Here is a 17,393-nt window from a genome sequence, read left to right as displayed (position 1 = left end):
GCAGTAGGGTGAGAGTTCATGTAAGGGTAATGTCGGGACCCCGTGTTCAACTTAGGATACACCCAATAGCCATTTTGTAAATATTAAGGGGTTGTGCAATAATTATGTGTAACCCCGGGTTGGTGAATTCTCAATATGGTCTGCCAAAAATCGCTTACCCCCCTTTGACCGTGGCAAAAATCTTTGCCCCCCTTTTGACGTGGCAAAAAATCTTTGCCCCCCCCTTACACATGCAATATTGTCTTATCATATACTGCGAGCGCAGCGAGCAGGAAATTTTGCATATTTAAACGTGTTCCTAACGTTTTCCTACACCTTTTTATGGTGTAATATAGAAACGGTGCCAAAAATATCGGTGCCAAAAATTGCTTGCCCCCTCTTTCGACCTGCAAACAATTCGCTTGACCCCCCTTTAAACAAAAAACCCCCCCTTTTTGGCCTGCCAAAAATCTTTGCCCCCCCCCCCTATAATTCACCACCCCGGGGGCACATAATTATTGCACCACCCCTAACTCATGGTCATTGTTGGTTAAAGCACGTTCAGGTTTTAACCGGGTAGTCTGTGGCTAGTCTAATAACACCTTTGACCCTGTACAAAAAACAATGGACATACGTCGTTCTAGTAAATTAGGAAGATGTTTAAATGTGATGCGTGTATACACCTCAATAATCACCGCCATATTTTATAGACTTACCAAAGAATAGTTTCTAAAGTAGCCTACTGTATTTATATTTAGTAATTCTTAAACACTTGAGAATGTTCTTGCAATCTTATTGGTTCTTACCCGTGTGATATGACACGATATCACACACCTTAGCGCGTGCGTGTCGACGCGATACTCGTACGCGCTATTTGAACCAATCGGAATGTGCATAGCAACATCAGGACTGATCGATTCTAAGCCCTAGGTAATTCCTTGTAAAATGTAGGATTTAATTTGGTTAAAATTTGGTATACTTATGATTAATATAATTTATTTTCATTGAAATGTTTAAGAATGAGAATAAAGGTATTGTTTTAAGCCGCTGTTGTGCATCTATCGTCTCATATAACACGCGACATCATTATTTTTGGCGTAAAACAACTCGGCTTCGCCTCGTTGTTTTACTTAATGATGTCGCCCGTGTTATATGAGACGATAGATGCACTCCAGCGGCTAAAAACAATACCTTTATTCTCTAATTTGGAATCGGGAACATTTTACCAAATCAATGTTTTTACCTGACGGTAATAGTACTCGTGAAGTAGAGTGCCTGGGTGACCTAATCTACTAAACCTTTAACTTTTCCCTTATGAATTTTAACCCTCATGCAATATGATGCAATATGGCGCGTATTGTCTATACCTAGCATACACACAATTGAGTCATTACGACATTTCAGTCGCTCATCTTCCCATTGTTAAAAATAAGCTGCCCTTCGTGAATGGCCCATTGTGACCACATTCAAGGACATGTGAGACATACTACTGCCTTGAGCAGGGGTGTGGGAGGGGGGTGTGTGTGAAACCAAGAACATTAACGCAGTAGCCAGGGCGTCTCGAAACTACCAACTTGTGGGTCAAAATTACAAACCACACTCCCCTGTGCAAGATTTCGATAAATTCTTCCAAATTTAAAAGTTGCAGTAAATTGTATTAATTTTAACTAAGCGGGAAGATAATGTTGGGTTTTACATGCCACAATGCTTGCCATGGGTAATAACCATTGCATCTATTATGAATTTTATTTTGGGAAATTAGTCATGGGAAGGAAGAGCGAGGTACCAGATTTGGAGTCCCAAGGGATGAGGGAATGAACGGAAACGGGAAGGACAATCTCTGAATGAACAAGATGAAACAGAAATTACGTATCATAGAATTTATTAGGAATTTACATTATCAGATAAACTGATCAAAATAATATGTATGTATGAATTAATATAAAACCTTACCAGAGTTACATCACATAAGTAGTATAATTTAATATGAATCACGTGCTAGACATGATGACATTAGAATCATCATCATGTTACCAGTCTAACTATCCATCGTGAACCAAAGTTGAGTAGATGTGCATCAGTCGCAGGGCTAGCAAGGAGTGACGAATTTATTAACGGAGAAACAAATCCTTGCTTCACTCAGTGCAATTGATGCACAGAATTGGATATAAAAACGTTCACTTGATGAATGGTTATTCATGACTTTCTGCCCTATGCTCAATAATCAATTATTGACTGAATTATCGTCACAACACATCTTTTAAATTCGGCTATTTTTAAATACAAATGCTACTGTGTTGTTAATATTGAACGATATTGCACAAATAGGTATTTAGATAAACCATCGTTAATTCTATGTTAAATTTTTGTAAATACGATTAATATTGCTAAAGCTATATGCGTATTTCCTTTTTTTCTGACTTACTTTCTGTGAAGTCTTTATTTTAACGTCAAATTAAAAACTCACCCACCACTAATTGCAACAGAATTCATTTTGCATGCGTCCATCTCCCAAAAGCTCACACAAAAGCATGTCAAAGGTCACCAAGAATCAAAGTAGTGGAACAATGCCTAATTTGCATAAATCAAAAATGGCTGCTTATGCAGGACGTGACATTTCCATTTTTGGTCAAATCTTGCTAACACAATACCAATGTATTGCTCTTGTTATAAGGATTCAGAAAAAGTACCTACCTACAGACTTGACATTTAGTATGGAATATTTTTTCGCAAAATTCCAAGACTGGTCTGGAGGGGTCAGCATAAACCGCACAGGCTAAATATTAATTGGGGTGTGTCGGGAGAGAGTGTAAAATAATTTTTTGACAGGAAATGTGCTTTCCATTGGTTTACATTATGGCGCTCATAATGTAGTGAATTAGCCTAAAATGGCGGTTTTAAGGAGACTGAATTGCATTCTTGTGGGGGTAACATTTCTGAATTTGAGCAACATTATTCTGATATCAAATTTATTGAGATTTAAGGTGATATTTACTGAACCTAAATACCAAGTGTTCATCAGAACTGAAATGCACTTGTAATATACCAGTTTTGACAGTGGGAGGAGCTTTAAAAAATATGGCTCTTAAAAGTGGTAAGCACTCAGAAAACTTGAATGGGCCCTGGGGGCCAAATGTTATAAATTGACTGTACACAAAGAAGCAATGTGAGTTTATTGGACAACCAGGAATCCTCGCAGTTGTTTTTGTACCGTAAGTTTATAACATTTGACCCCAGTGGGGCCATTCAAACTTATTGAGTACGTACCACTTTTAAGAGCCATATTTTAAGCTCCTCCCATGTACAAAAAATTGGTATATTACAAGTGCAATTCAACTGTGATAAATGCCAATTGCTGACGAAGTTTACGAAATATCACCTCAAACGTCTATAAATGTGATAATAACAGAACAATTTTGCAATTTTAAAGTCCGAAATTGTTCCCCCCCCCCCCACAAAGCTCAAATTGAGCCTCCCTAAATCCGCCATTGTAGGCAAATTCGCTACATAATGAGCATCATAATGTAAACTTATGGAAAGCACATTTTCTATCAAACAATATTATTATTTTGCACTATCTCCCGACACACCCCCAATTAATACTTAGCCCACGCGGTTTATGCAGATCCCTTCCAGACCAGTCTTAAATTTTGCGAAAAAATATTCCATACTAAATGTCAAGTCTGTATTTTGTGGTATTACCTATGAAACAAAGCATCAAAAACAATGCAACTTTTATCATTTTGATTTATTTTTGCCAAAGGAACAATTTGAGACCAGTTGGAGAGCAATACATAGTATGGTTGGTAACATGATTTGACCAACTTGGAAATTTCACCCCTGCATAAGCGGCCATTTTGGATTTATTCAAATTAGGCACTGTTCCACTACTTTCTTGAGAATTTTGATGAGTTATTTGACTAGCCTATTATGCATCGTCAAGAGAACAAACAAACACAGTTAGTTGGGGATCAGTTGATTGAATTGAAATTGAATACAAAGAATTAAGAACAAGAGAATGTTCAGTTTCCTCTTGTATCATTGCATTAATCACCGACACTATTCTATTTCCTACTTTAAAAACATCAACTCATTAGAGAATGAATTTGGAGAAAACCTTCTGATAATTACAAACACTCGCTGAGCAGCAAGACCTTCCCTCTAAGCTTTTAATCCGATAAGCTGATTATCTATTTGTTTTCATGAATTGGAAGGCATTTTTTGATGTATTACTGAGCTCAATCATCTGAAATTACTAGAGCGCGAGCCACCCAGGCTGATGGCTCAGCATGGTATTTTTATTGTCAGAAGGTTTTCTCCAAATTCATTTCCTAATGTTCATTACCTTTAAAAATGTGGAACATGATACGTAAAAATATGTCGTTTGCATGAAATACACTGATGTTGTTTTGGTTCTTATTTCGGTAGAAAAAGCGTTGGACGCAGGAACAACTTTGTGGATAGGATTGGATGATCTTGATGTGGAAGGGACCCACAAATGGGTAGATGGAACAACGGTATATAATAAGCTAAACCGGCATTAAAATTTACAATACATTGTGGGAAAATTTGTCTAGTTTGGGAATACTTTGACCCATCGAAAAAAATAGTTTTTTGTTCGTACAAAATATTGTTTAAAATGCTGAAAAAATGCATGGTTATTTCATATTACATAATAAATGAATGAATAATAATTAAAGCGATATCCCCGATAGGTCAGAGGTCACAAAATTGTAAAAAATCATCGTCATCATCGTCATCATCATTCACATCATCATTATCATCATTGTCAGACTTCTTTCTTCCCTTATCCAATGCGCAGCATTATCAGCATTGTCCACGTTCTTCCGTTAGCCAATGCACAGCATTGTTCACGTTCTTCTCTTAGACGATGATATAGTTAATTTTTTCCTACATTCTTCTTTATGACCTAAACACATGATTTTCGCTTCAAAATACTTACATTTTGAATATAATTTTGTACAGTTTATTGACGTACCATGGGATGCGGGAAATCCTGACACTAGCAATCAAGAGGATTGTGTTACGATGGAAACAAACGGATACGTTGGAGATTATTCATGTGGTGTTCAATGGAGATTCATATGCAAGATGCCAAAAGGTTGGAACAATATTGCTCTAATGCAATGTGTAGTACTTATTTGGAATCTAGAGCAAGTTCTCGTTGTTTTTTGTACGTAGTTTTAGTTCCGAGTGAGGGGAGGTACTACCGTTTGGACGTCAGTTTTGTAACAAGTCATGATTTGTGACTTTTAGAATGAGACATGTGCACAATTTACAATACAAATTAGTAGACAAATATAATTTGAACGTTTCTGCGTTATGATAAAATTCTAGCAAAAGGATGTGAAGAAGATAGCCATCTGGTATGAACTTATCAAGTCTTTGCCATTCTAAATATGTAAACTTTTATATACTTTAGACCAACAATTTAGAAGTTATGAGGCCCGAAAGTTTCCATAATTCCAATGTTCAAACCAACCTTAAAAAGGGGGACTAATAATACACACGCACATACATGTCCCTTCCATCCCCCCTACCTCCCTCGTATTTTTGAAAAATGTCAATGAAGAGTACACTTAGACGTAAACTTACACTGTAAATATAATTTGCAAAATATCCTGTGTAAACTAAATTTTTTAAGAGAACTATAACCAAATGCAGCCGGGATTGTTCTGATTGTAGTTGATGTGGGGATTTTTAAGTCCCATTAAAAATAAATCTCATTTTCGGATTTCGTTCAATTCACAGAGCATCATCGTTATATTGGATGTTATGTTGATAGAGCAGACCGCGCCTTTCCAACCGACTTGGCACAAACAAACCCAAAACTGACGCTGTCTAATTGCTTCAGTCATTGCCGTTCAACGGTAAACGCTACGCGGCGGTTCAAGACGGGAATTACTGCACGTGTGGGAACGATGATGTTCAGTATGATGTATATGGGACGGCTGCATCAAATGCGGATTGTAGCACCTCGTGTATCGGCAATTCCCTGCAGACATGTGGAGGTCCATGGCGAAATGCAGTATATGATTTATGGGGTAGGTTGTGTGAGTGAGAATAATGTATTTCATTTAGATAGCATCTTACAGCCATGGCCGAATTTACTACAGGGCAAAATGAGCTCATTTTTGGGAGCTTTGGGGCGCGAGCTCCCGGGTAAAAAGAAGGGCAGAAAGGGCTGCAAGAAGAAGTTTCAAGAAAGCCATCACTCAAACCGGTGTAGATAAGTTGGAGGGGGTGTAACAGCTCTAATTTTGTAATATCAAAAAGAAATCTTAAAAAAATGGGTCAACCTTTCGGGGCTGTGGCTGCAGGGGGCGAAAAAAAATACATTTTCTGTAGCCCCAATCCCCCGGGGGGTAGGAGCGGCCACGATATGTTGGGTAGATAAAAAAAAAGGTGGAAACTTAATGAAACTGTTTGAATGAGAAAATTTTAGCTTGGATGGGACCCTGAAAATGGGAAATCCGGCCGTGCTTACTGATGAGGTAGTCTAGGTTTTGCTTTTCGTCATTGGCAAATACTTTTTGCCATTAAATAACTTTGTTTAACCTTATTTTCCTTTTATTAACACGTTTAAAGGAATACGTTATGTTGGACTGCAATATGGAAGTCAGTGTTTTGTGGAGCCGTGGGTACCAATTATTCAAAGTATGGTCTCGATGCAGAATCGTCATGTAATATGCCCTGTTCTGGGGACGCCGGGCAAATGTGCGGAGCCGGTTGGAGGAGTAATATTTTTGAACTAAGACGTAAGTAGGCTTATAATGTTTTTGGCATTTAAACGTTATCCATGTGCGCATACAATTCGCCGTAGAAGTAATGATGTAGTACAGGTACCCCCCCCAATTATTTTTTTTAAACAGAACCCTCATTGCGCCCTCTTTTTCTCCTATTTCTGAAAAGTCGATCAAATGTATTTTGGTATGTAAAGAAGCCTTTAATTGTTAGCTTTGGTAAACCAAAACAATTATTCTACCGGCTGACAACTTTTGAAGATATGCACTTTTAAAGAAATGTACCGGATAGCAAACATAGCGGTTAGGATGGGTCATACTATGGAATGGCCTGCAAGAACACCAGACCTGACATTACTTGATTTCTTCCTTTGGGGCAAATTCCAAAGCAATGTCTATGAGCGACGGCCATAAGCTAGCCTCCAAGATCTTCACAAAAGTATCCAGCGCATAAGAATGGTACGCAACGCAATTGATGCAATGAGAACCAGGCCTGAAACCTTCATTCAACCAGGTAGAAGACAGAGCAGCACAAAAAATCGGTGAATAGTTGTTTCGTCAAAAACTTCCTTCACCCATTGGAATTTTGGGAGCTGCACAGCTAATTGGTGGATGTTACAATCTAAGTGCGGATAGGTCTGCGCCAGGTTCGGCTGCAACTGGCCTAGATGATGCGATTATTTTATTTTTTATAGTAAACTCACTTCAGACGAACCAAAGACAAACCAAACAACCCGGGCCAAACAATCCATTTCAGGGCTACCTTTTATCCAAAATAGAGAACTGATTTATGTTGTAAATAAAAATTAAACAAGACACAACAAAGTAAGAAACATAATAAAACAAAAAGGCATAAATAACCATGAAAATATAATTAATTGCAAGTATAGCAAAAGAAGTCCCATCCCACATCCATTTTACACACAAATTAACGACACTTAACAAAATCTATATAGCCCATAAGCCCACCGCGCGGGGTACCGGTAAAGCCATTCCCTAAATAAAGTTATTTATAAAGTTATCATTGCGGACTGTATGATATTCATGCATAGTATGTGTACTACTTTTCAATCTTTGAAGTAGCCAAACCTCCTCCGTGGACAGAATGTAAAACGGGTACATTTCTTTAAAAGAGTATATCTTCAAAAGTTATGAGCCGATTGAAATATTTTTTGAGGTTATTAAAGCTAACGATTACATGTTTCTTTGTATGCCAAAATATATTTGATCAACTTTTCTAAACTAGCAGAAAAAGAGGGGCAAATGAGGGTTCTGTTTGTTTGTTTTTACACCCTGTATCATTAATTACCATAGCGATATGTCAATGTATTGCCCTTCACTAAGTAGGCTACGCTCACGCTCACCACATGTCATGTCTGTATTTTGTGTGCAATATATTGAATACAATACCGTTCTTTTCAAAGACACTTATCGTACAGGTGCGAGTAAAACGTGCACGTACTCTGCATAATGGGATATATCCATAGAATTACGATTAGAATGTTAAAAGAAGTCACAATCACATTATGTCGTATATGTTAGAATAATCAAGCACGAATCACATGGTTTTATTTAAATCAAACTCATATTGACCATAAAACGAATAACAACAGCCGGCTCTCAACACGCGATTTTCAAAATTCCCGCACCGAAATTGTCTCTAGGGCAATGACGTCATGATTATTAATTGTGCTCAATGTCGGTAGCCCTCATTGTATTACTGGGACGTCATTGCCCCAGATAGCTTCGGCGCCCGGGAATTTTGAATATCGCGTGCTTGATAGTTATATTTCTAGCATATAAAGCATAATATTGCGATTGCCGGAAACTTCCTTTGAGGTATTTTTGCCTATTCTTTGATATTAATCAATGGTGCGATGCTACGCGGTGCCGTATCAATTTTGTAGGTAATGTGTTATCCCAGTGGCAAATTCGAGTTCGGGGAGTTATATTACCTGCTCGACCTCCGGGACTAATGTCATCGCGGTACCTAATCTGTTTATAGTGCAGCTCATAAATTATGGAAAGATTATACTTCAATATCCATAGATTTCGATGAATTTCAATTCCGTTTATTCTGTGTGGCAATAAACGTATAGTGCTGTACCTGTGGTTATAATGTGTAACACGCTAAAAACGGATAAGCTGGCTCACTATACACATACTCTGTGGTGCAAATTCGGGTTGTATGATTGCAATAAAGTAACTAGACTTTCACCCCAAAGCGGTTATACATGGAGAGTCAATACATTACGTAACTTATTGTTCCTTTGGCGTCGAATTGATTTGCCAACAGGATTAACATTTTGTTTTTAAAAAATTATTATTTATGGAAATGCCACAATATTGCGTGCTTTTAAATACTACCGTCCTTCATTCTTGCATTGAATACATAATTAGCTATTTGCAGTCCTGCATGTGTACATGGAATATGTAATTGGGCACCGGATCAATGCGAATGTTTACCTGGCTATGAAGGCATCACCTGTGAAATAGGTAAAGTACCCAAAAACTCCACAGATTCCCTCTGTTACACCGTTCCAAGCTGTCTTCTTTCTATTAAGTTATTTTAAAACAAAACTGTTGAAAATAATTAATGTTAAGGTAAACTTTGTTATTGAGAGTGAATCGCGTCAAACGTTAAACACGAAATTTTGCACAAAATTGTCGAAATTAATTCAGCACATTTATGTAACTTTGAAGTAACTAATGCTGTTATAGCGACCAACATGCATGTTTTATTTTACAAGATTCTGATTAATGAACAAGAAAATAAATGATCAAGAAATACCCCTTTAAAGAAAAAATTCTAAACTATGTTCTTTGCCAATTACAATTGTGTCTCTGAACATTTTCCTTAAACCACAAGTAAGTATTATTCTTTTTGATCTGGATTTAGATATTGATGAATGTTCTAGCGGCATTGATGATTGCGAGGATATTTGTACTAATACACCTGGAAGCTATATCTGCTCGTGTCAAGCAAAATATCTCTTGGAGGCAGATGGAAAATCCTGTTCAAGTAAGAACAATTTTATTACCCCTTGTAAAGCTTAAAGAAGTTAATTAAAAACATTGAATTACGTAATCTGCTTAGATTTGATCCATGGAATTATGATATGTTATTGCTGCTTTATTATTGCATAGTTAATAGATACCTAACAAACAACCCCTACTCTTTTCGAAACGGACTGTGATTACGTGTATAGGTATGATTGATACCTTTTTATGGATCATTTGCCCATTCTTAATGGAAAAATGGGGTGATTGGAAGTCAAACTTTAATCAATTTTAATTATTAAAGACGTGTTCCACCAGAACGCAGCAAGTCAACATGTTTCCAATTAATAGTCCTTTAAGCTCACGGTTGTATGACGGGATCATTTATTATTTTTTCTGATAAAAAATTATATAAATGTTCAATTCTAGACCTGAATAATACCAACAGCTATCACACTAATAACCTGTATATACACATATATTCTGTAGCAATTTTAGCATTATTCATCTTTTTTTGTAATTTATATTCTATAAAATGTACATTTGTGTGAAAATTGAGGGCGCTATATACAGGGTGTCCCAAAAAAAAGAGGCCCCACATTGCGCCCTCTTTTCTCCTATTTCTGAAACGTTGATCAAATATATTTTGGTATGTAAAGAAACCCTAAATCGTTAGCTTTCATAAACCAAAACAATTCTTTCAATCGGCTCACAATTTTTGAAGATATGCCCTCTTTAAGAAATGTACCCGTTTTTCACTCTGTCCACGGATGAGGTTTGGCTACATCAAAGATTTAAACGAAACACACGGTTAATGACATGGATAGATAATTGCATTAGTCTTGGGAAAGCATTCACTATAAGCGAGGATCACCAGCTAGCTTCAAACATCTTTGCAACCCCGTATTACTGCTGCATTCGCAAGTATCCGGCGCACAAGGCCTTAAGGATGGTACGCAACGCAATTAATGCAATGAGAAATAAGGCTGAAACCTGTATTCTTCACGGAGGCAACCAGGTAGAGGGCAGAGCAGCACAGTAAACTCACTTCAAAAGAACCAAAGACAAACTAAACAGCCCTTTTCAGGGCTACCTTTTATTCCAAAAAGAGAAATGACTTATGTTGTCAATAAAAAGAAAGCAAGAAACGAGAAAAACATAAGTAACTGCAAGTATAGCAAAAGAAGTCCCATCCCACATCAATTTCGCCCAAACTAATGACACTTAACAAAATCCATAACCCATAAGCCCACCGGTAAAGCCCATTCCCTTAAATAAAGTTGTTATTTTATAAAGTTATCATCGAGGAATGTATTATATTCATGCATGGTATATGCACTTTCCAATCTTTGAAGTAGCCAAACCTCCTCCGTGGACAGAGTGGAAAACGGATACATTTCTTTAAAAGGACATATCTTCAAAAGTTATGAGCCGATTGAAATAATTGTTTTGGTTTATTGAAGCTAACGATTGAAGGTTTCTTTACATACCAAAATATATTTGATCAACTTTTCAAAAATAGAAGAAAAAGAGGGCGCAATGTGGGGCCTCATTTTTTTGGGACACCCTATAGATATATTTTTAATTTAAATTAGACAAATAATATGAGTTATTTCATTTCATGATAAAAAGAGTGAAAAAAACTCATACATTTCAGATAACTGCATTTTAGACACGCCACAGGTACACTTTAGTCACATGTAATTATAACATATTTACCTTTCCATATTTTCTGTCTCTTTCTCTTGGCCTTTAACAGGATGTGCCTCTTATCAAACAAGTATTGACTTCGAATATCAATATATAGACTCCGTGATTCCTTCCGATGTTACAAAGTTCAGATTCAAAGTCAAAACTGGCAATGGTGCTCATATTGCCTTGACCTCAACGAAATCAACCGTGTCAAATGCCTATCAAATAAGTGAGTCTTTAAATCTTCTATTGCAAATGTAACAAAAACAACACGTCGTGATTTAGATATTCAGTAATTTTCTGTAATTCATTCCACAATAATTTAGATTTATTCTTTTACTTTGTATTGAGTGGCTCATTAACTCCACACTCTGCATTTTCATTTATTGTGAATAGGTGGGAATTCAAAAGATAACTAACACCCGAAGTTAATTATGTTCCCTATTTGGGGCAATGAGGAGCTCTTTTTGAGGCAGCTTTCCGATATTACGCACAACTTAGAATGCAAATTTAGAGTCAGCAGATAAACCAATCAAATTATCTAATTTAGTTGCCAGCTAATTTGTTCAAACATGCTGAATGCACTTTTATTAAGCAGTCGTTTCCTCCATTTTTGACAAATGTAAGTACTATTGTTTTGGGTTTTTTTCTTCTTCTTTTACTTAGTAATTGCAGGATGGGGAAACGCCAAATCCCGCATGTACCCATGCAACCACCATGTCAGTGGGTGCTCGTACGATGTAGAAGTATCATCACTTGGTATGCTGAACTCTAATGAACATAGGGAATTTCATGTTTCTTTTAAAGAAGGCCTAATCGAGGTTGGTCAAAGTGGTCAGGCACCTTTCATCTCACATCAATATTCGACTCCCCATCCAATTAATTATGTTGCCTACGCTTCCGGTAGTGATAGTCCTGGGGACTGGAGATTCTGCTCTTTTGGTATGTAAAGAAGTTGCTGTTATTAATTTCTATTCACACGATTAAGTTTTTAACATATTGATTATTCTTTGGTTCAGCTCAAGTTCGGCACTGATATCAATACTTTATCGTAGGTGCCCGCGCTGAATAACTGTGCTAGGAAATAGAGACCATCTGAAACATGGCCAGATAACTACTCTCGGACTATAATACCTCGAGCCCAGTGTGTAAAATATGACTGTCCCAGCACATACTAATAAAAATACGTGGTGAAGTATGTTCGTATTATTAGACCAGTTTATTCAATAAATCGTCTTGTGTATGTTGTTTTGATAAAATGCAAATTGAGTGATCCCAGCTGAAGTGTATAAAATTAGAATTCTTTATAAATTACCTAAAAGAGAATGATAAGTCATTAAAATGGTCACGTGGTATTTTTGAGATGACAAATTTGCGCAAAAAAGCGAAAAACAGCAGTATATTGACAAAGATGAAGTCCGTACAAATACATATAGCTAATTTCTTTAGCTAGAGAAATTTCTTTAGCTAGAAAATTTAGAGAAATTTCGGATTTATGTAAAAGGTCTTACTTTGTCATGTTAGCACATCCATGACAGTCACAAAGGTGTCAGAATTGATCACTGATTGAATGATATAAAGATGAAAGCTTGAACGAACTTAAGTGAATGAAAGCATAAATTTAATTATAGATAATTTAAATAATATGAATGAAAAAAAAACGAATGAATGAACGAATCAGGTTTTTTTTTTAGTTTATGTAAAAGAAAATACATATCAGGTTTTGGTAAATTTGAAATGTCAAAGTGTCACATTCATAGCCTGAGCGTATTAAAGTCCTCACACATACAGTGGCGTTTATCTTACTTCCCAGCCACACCAAGCCCGAGAGCCACTGAATATCAATGTTGACTTATGACCGTGGACATTGTTATGATTCCGGAATTGTGATAATTCATACTTTTCGACTGGTTGAGTTAAACACCAGGAACTATCACAATTCTGGAAATGTGACATGTTGCGTCAAACCTGGAACCATGGGCGTTAATCCCGGAGGCCCCACCTTTCGGCAAAATGACCCATTTTTGTTCTTTTCAGCCACTTTTTCAGCCCCCCCCTCCCATTTCAAGCCGGATTGGCGCTAATGCCTGGAACTGTCACATTTTGGGAAAATTGTTTCAATTGTTTCATTTCATGGTTTTTGACGCATCTGGTTCACCTCCTCCTCCCCAGTGTCGAAGTCTTTACAAAAAATATTCAGAATATCCGCATTACTTCCATTATGATATATTGATCAGTACGATTTTATTGTAAGACCATTTTTCTAGGTATTACTGGAAAATATAAATTCGAAAATAAATGATGACAACAATGTTTTCTTTTTCTCCGTTTCCCCTTCTTTATCAGTCAATTTTAACACATATACCACAGATGGAATCCTCCCTGATCAGCGCCATCTTGATGTATCTTCATCTACCACGGCAGAAAGTGTTACGCGATGTGCGTCGTACTGCAAGATGCATCTAGACTGTAGCGGATTCAGTTACAATCAAAGCAGCGAGGAGTGTGAACTTGTTAACGGTGAAGCAGCGCACGATTCTTCAAGATTGGTTTCAAACTTGAATTTTAAATACTATAAATTGAAAGTCTGGGCTTAAGGGGTGTGGTATGAACGTTTGGACAGTATTTATTGTGGGACATTAGAGCACATCAGACATATCGAATTGCATTCTGAATACGAAGAATGTCATTCTGATATCAAATAATTTTGATTTTTTTGAAATTCGCAATGTAATACACATTTTATGGCAAATCATTAAAAATTGATATTTTTGATATTTAACAGTACTCGAAGTAAACTTTATAAATCTGATGATTTATACTTAACGTGTATGTAGGTGGGATGAAAAGCCGACGAGCAATTGAAAATTTTGACCTTTCGTATTGAAGATATGGATTTTTTTCCCAAAACACCAAAAAAATTAGGTCTTTTGGGGAAAAATCCATATCTTCAATATAAAAGGTCAAAATTTTCAATTGATCGTCGGCTTTTCCTCCCAGCTACATACACTTTAAGAATATATCATTAGATTTATAAAATTTACTTCGAGGACTGTTATATATAAAAAATTTAAAAATATCAAATTTTTATAATTTGTCATAAAATGTGTATTATATCGTGATTTTCAAAAAATGAAAATTATTTGATATCAGAAAGACATGCTTCGTATTCAGAATGCAATTCGATACGTCTGAGGTGCTCTCATGTTCCATAAAAAATACTGTCGAAACGCTCAAAACACTCATTCCAGATCCCTTAAGCCATATTATAACATTTGCTGAGGAGGATGCCCTCAATATTTTTCGAAGTCCTGTTTTTACACGATTGCTATGTACTATGTAACTAACATAACCTGCAAAAATCAAGGCTTGAGGTGCTGTAGTTTTGTCAAAATCAATATTTTAATAAAACGTTGGAAGCGCCGTTTTATTATTACGATGGACATATTAGTCGAACGCGTACGATGTGTATAACATAGTACGTACATGGTGTGCGGGCGCCAGGCAGTCGTGACATATCAAAAGAACCGATACGCTCAAGTTCGCATGAGTCGCTCGCATTGGCCATATATGCGCTGGTATTAAATTTCGATTTATTTGTATTGCCTCGTTTGTTTGAGCCCAAACAGTGAAAACTAATATTTCATAAAAAAAAATACAATTCTATTTCTTATGGAAATGTTATATTAAATATAGCTTTAGAGACCCAGCGGAGTGAGTGGATACTTACTGAAAATGTGTGACGATGATGTACGGCCACATGTACCCCCTCTCTCGCAATGGATTTTAGATAAGCTCTCGCTGAATGACACCATTTCTTTTTATCTAAATGACCAGAATTTTGTAATTTTTATGTACTAATTTTAGATTCTTTTTGACAATTTTTATATTTCGCCACTTATGGGCCCAAAATTGCCCAGAACGCACACTGAATGACCCCAGTTTGTCGTAACTTCCACCCGTTGTTACCCATTATGATGTCAAATCTCTCACCGAAAGACTCATACTTTTGAATCACGCAACACCCCCACCCGTCAATTCTGAAATCGAGTGGCTATATGTTTCCCACATGGTAAATCTAAGTGTAAATTACGTACGGTAATCGGAGAGTTATTATGGTTATAAAATGTATCTGAATTAATTTTGATGTCAGCACACTCTGTGCAAAGAATAATATTTGACACAAATGCCATTTTCTTAACCTCGTTGGCACTGAAGTAGAATGGAGCACCCAAAGTGTTATTGGCCCTTGTTTAAGTAGAAGAAACATTGTTGTTATTTTCATATAATACTTTTACTTTAACATACTAATTTGTTTGCAGGTTTGCGGGAAATTGAGTGAACTATAAAATATCCAGAAACTTGAACATGGTGGGAACAGAACAATTAAAGTTGGAGTCGGGGAAGATAAGGAGTAATGTTAATATTTAAGAGTAATGTTAGAAAGTTTATTTTAACTGAAAAAAAAATTGCAAGAACGCAAAAATCAAATTTGATTCAAGTTCAAATCAGTTTCAGATCTGATGTTTCTATTATTCATTTAAAATACTTTGTGCCTCGTGGGCAAAAAGTTAAATTGGATATCGCAGTTAAAAGGCTCATAAAATTTTACGGTCGTTCCGATTCACTTCATTTTTTTTCAAATAATTGAGTGTGGCATTTGTAAAAACTTTCAACAATGGGAAAATTCAACTTTGTTCTCACGAAAATATCGATCCTTTGCCCTGATACACTTTTTTTTGACTCAGCCTGTATAATGACCCTTTATCACTTAACGTCTTATCTAGAATATATATTCTGTGGTATCAAATTACATTATAATTACTGTTGGTAGCTCTAGCCCTGCGGGGCCCTTATATTTGGGTCCCACTTTAGAATGTTAAGTTGTCGTATGGGGAGGCTCTGGCATCGTGCCTGCCGGCCCTGCGGCCTCTGTGTTCTTGTTGATACTGTGCAAATATCCAAATTTCGCAGTAGTTTGTTTATGCCACTTCCGAAATTAATTATCATGTATTATGTTAAGTGAGATTGTCTTTATTTTTCGTCTTTTGCCTTGTTGTCTTTAATTTTCGTCATTTCATATGCTTTGCTTGTTTTATTATTATTATTATTATTTGACAATTAAGCGATTTTCATTTGCTGCATAATCTTAATAAAAACATTGTCGATTAAAACCTGGTTAAAAGTAATGCTAATATACCATACTTTCAATGTAATTCACTTATCATTATCAGAGTATAACTTATTCTGCAAAACTTCAATATTAAATAATAATAACAAAGTCGCCCAAATACGTCGCGCAAATACGTCACTATGTGAAATGGCAAATTCTTCAAATTGCATATACGACATACTGGGCTTGCGCGGTACAGGTGATCAGAAATATGATAGATATAATATTCTACCAAGTATCGACCGGGGTGCGAACCAGCAACCTATGTATCAATAAACCACTGTGCTACGAGTCCGTCTACCAATAAGCCGTCTATTTATCATACTTATTGTTTACGGAATAAAGCGCAAACACACGATATACTATTACTAGTATATTACCAATGAATACCCTAACCCTGAACCTAGCCCTAATAGGCTGAATAGATTCCTAATCATCGCTAGCTAGCCCTACAACGCAGAATCACACTGCGCATATTTCAATAGGCAAAATACTAATCGACGCTACGAAGCGAATACCAAAACACCTATCGATCGCTAAATTTGACAACGGAGTGGTCGTTATGTGATACAGATATTTCAAGTTTTGCAAATACAACATAATTTAATGTAAAGCGCTTTGAGGCTGTTTACGGCATAAAGCGCTATATAAATACCTACATTTATTTATTTATTTTATTTAAATATCTTACTAATTATTAAGCCACTTTTAGACATGGTTTTTGGTGAAGTTGAGTAAAAAAATGTCACAACTCAATTATTGAGTAAGGTTGAGTAACAGTTAAC

General features: G+C 36.3%; 1 protein-coding gene across 1 annotated transcript; it reads left to right on the top strand.

Annotated features, from left to right (window-relative positions):
• Nucleotides 1-4,407: 4,407 nt before the first annotated feature.
• On the top strand, nucleotides 4,408-14,283 carry LOC140156417 (uncharacterized). Its single transcript, XM_072179367.1, has 9 exons — nucleotides 4,408-4,496; nucleotides 4,966-5,101; nucleotides 5,752-6,044; nucleotides 6,589-6,758; nucleotides 9,144-9,239; nucleotides 9,643-9,765; nucleotides 11,503-11,664; nucleotides 12,102-12,377; nucleotides 13,782-14,283. Exons 3-9 carry the CDS (start codon nucleotides 6,040-6,042, stop codon nucleotides 14,030-14,032), a joined length of 1,083 nt encoding a protein of 360 aa, XP_072035468.1. The 5' UTR covers nucleotides 4,408-4,496; nucleotides 4,966-5,101; nucleotides 5,752-6,039; the 3' UTR covers nucleotides 14,033-14,283.
• Nucleotides 14,284-17,393: the final 3,110 nt, after the last annotated feature.

Source organism: Amphiura filiformis, chromosome 7 (assembly GCF_039555335.1).
Source record: "Amphiura filiformis chromosome 7, Afil_fr2py, whole genome shotgun sequence".
Classification (NCBI taxonomy): domain Eukaryota; kingdom Metazoa; phylum Echinodermata; class Ophiuroidea; order Amphilepidida; family Amphiuridae; genus Amphiura; species Amphiura filiformis.
This window is presented reverse-complemented; position numbering and strand designations above follow the sequence as displayed.

What these genes read in the sequence shown, in the direction of transcription:
- LOC140156417 (XM_072179367.1), top strand. An exon ending in AGGCATCACCTGTGAAATAG is followed by an intron (nt 9,240 to 9,642) that starts GTAAAGTACCCA and finishes ATCTGGATTTAG; the next exon opens with ATATTGATGAATGTTCTAGC. An exon ending in GTCAAATGCCTATCAAATAA is followed by an intron (nt 11,665 to 12,101) that starts GTGAGTCTTTAA and finishes TCTTTTACTTAG; the next exon opens with TAATTGCAGGATGGGGAAAC.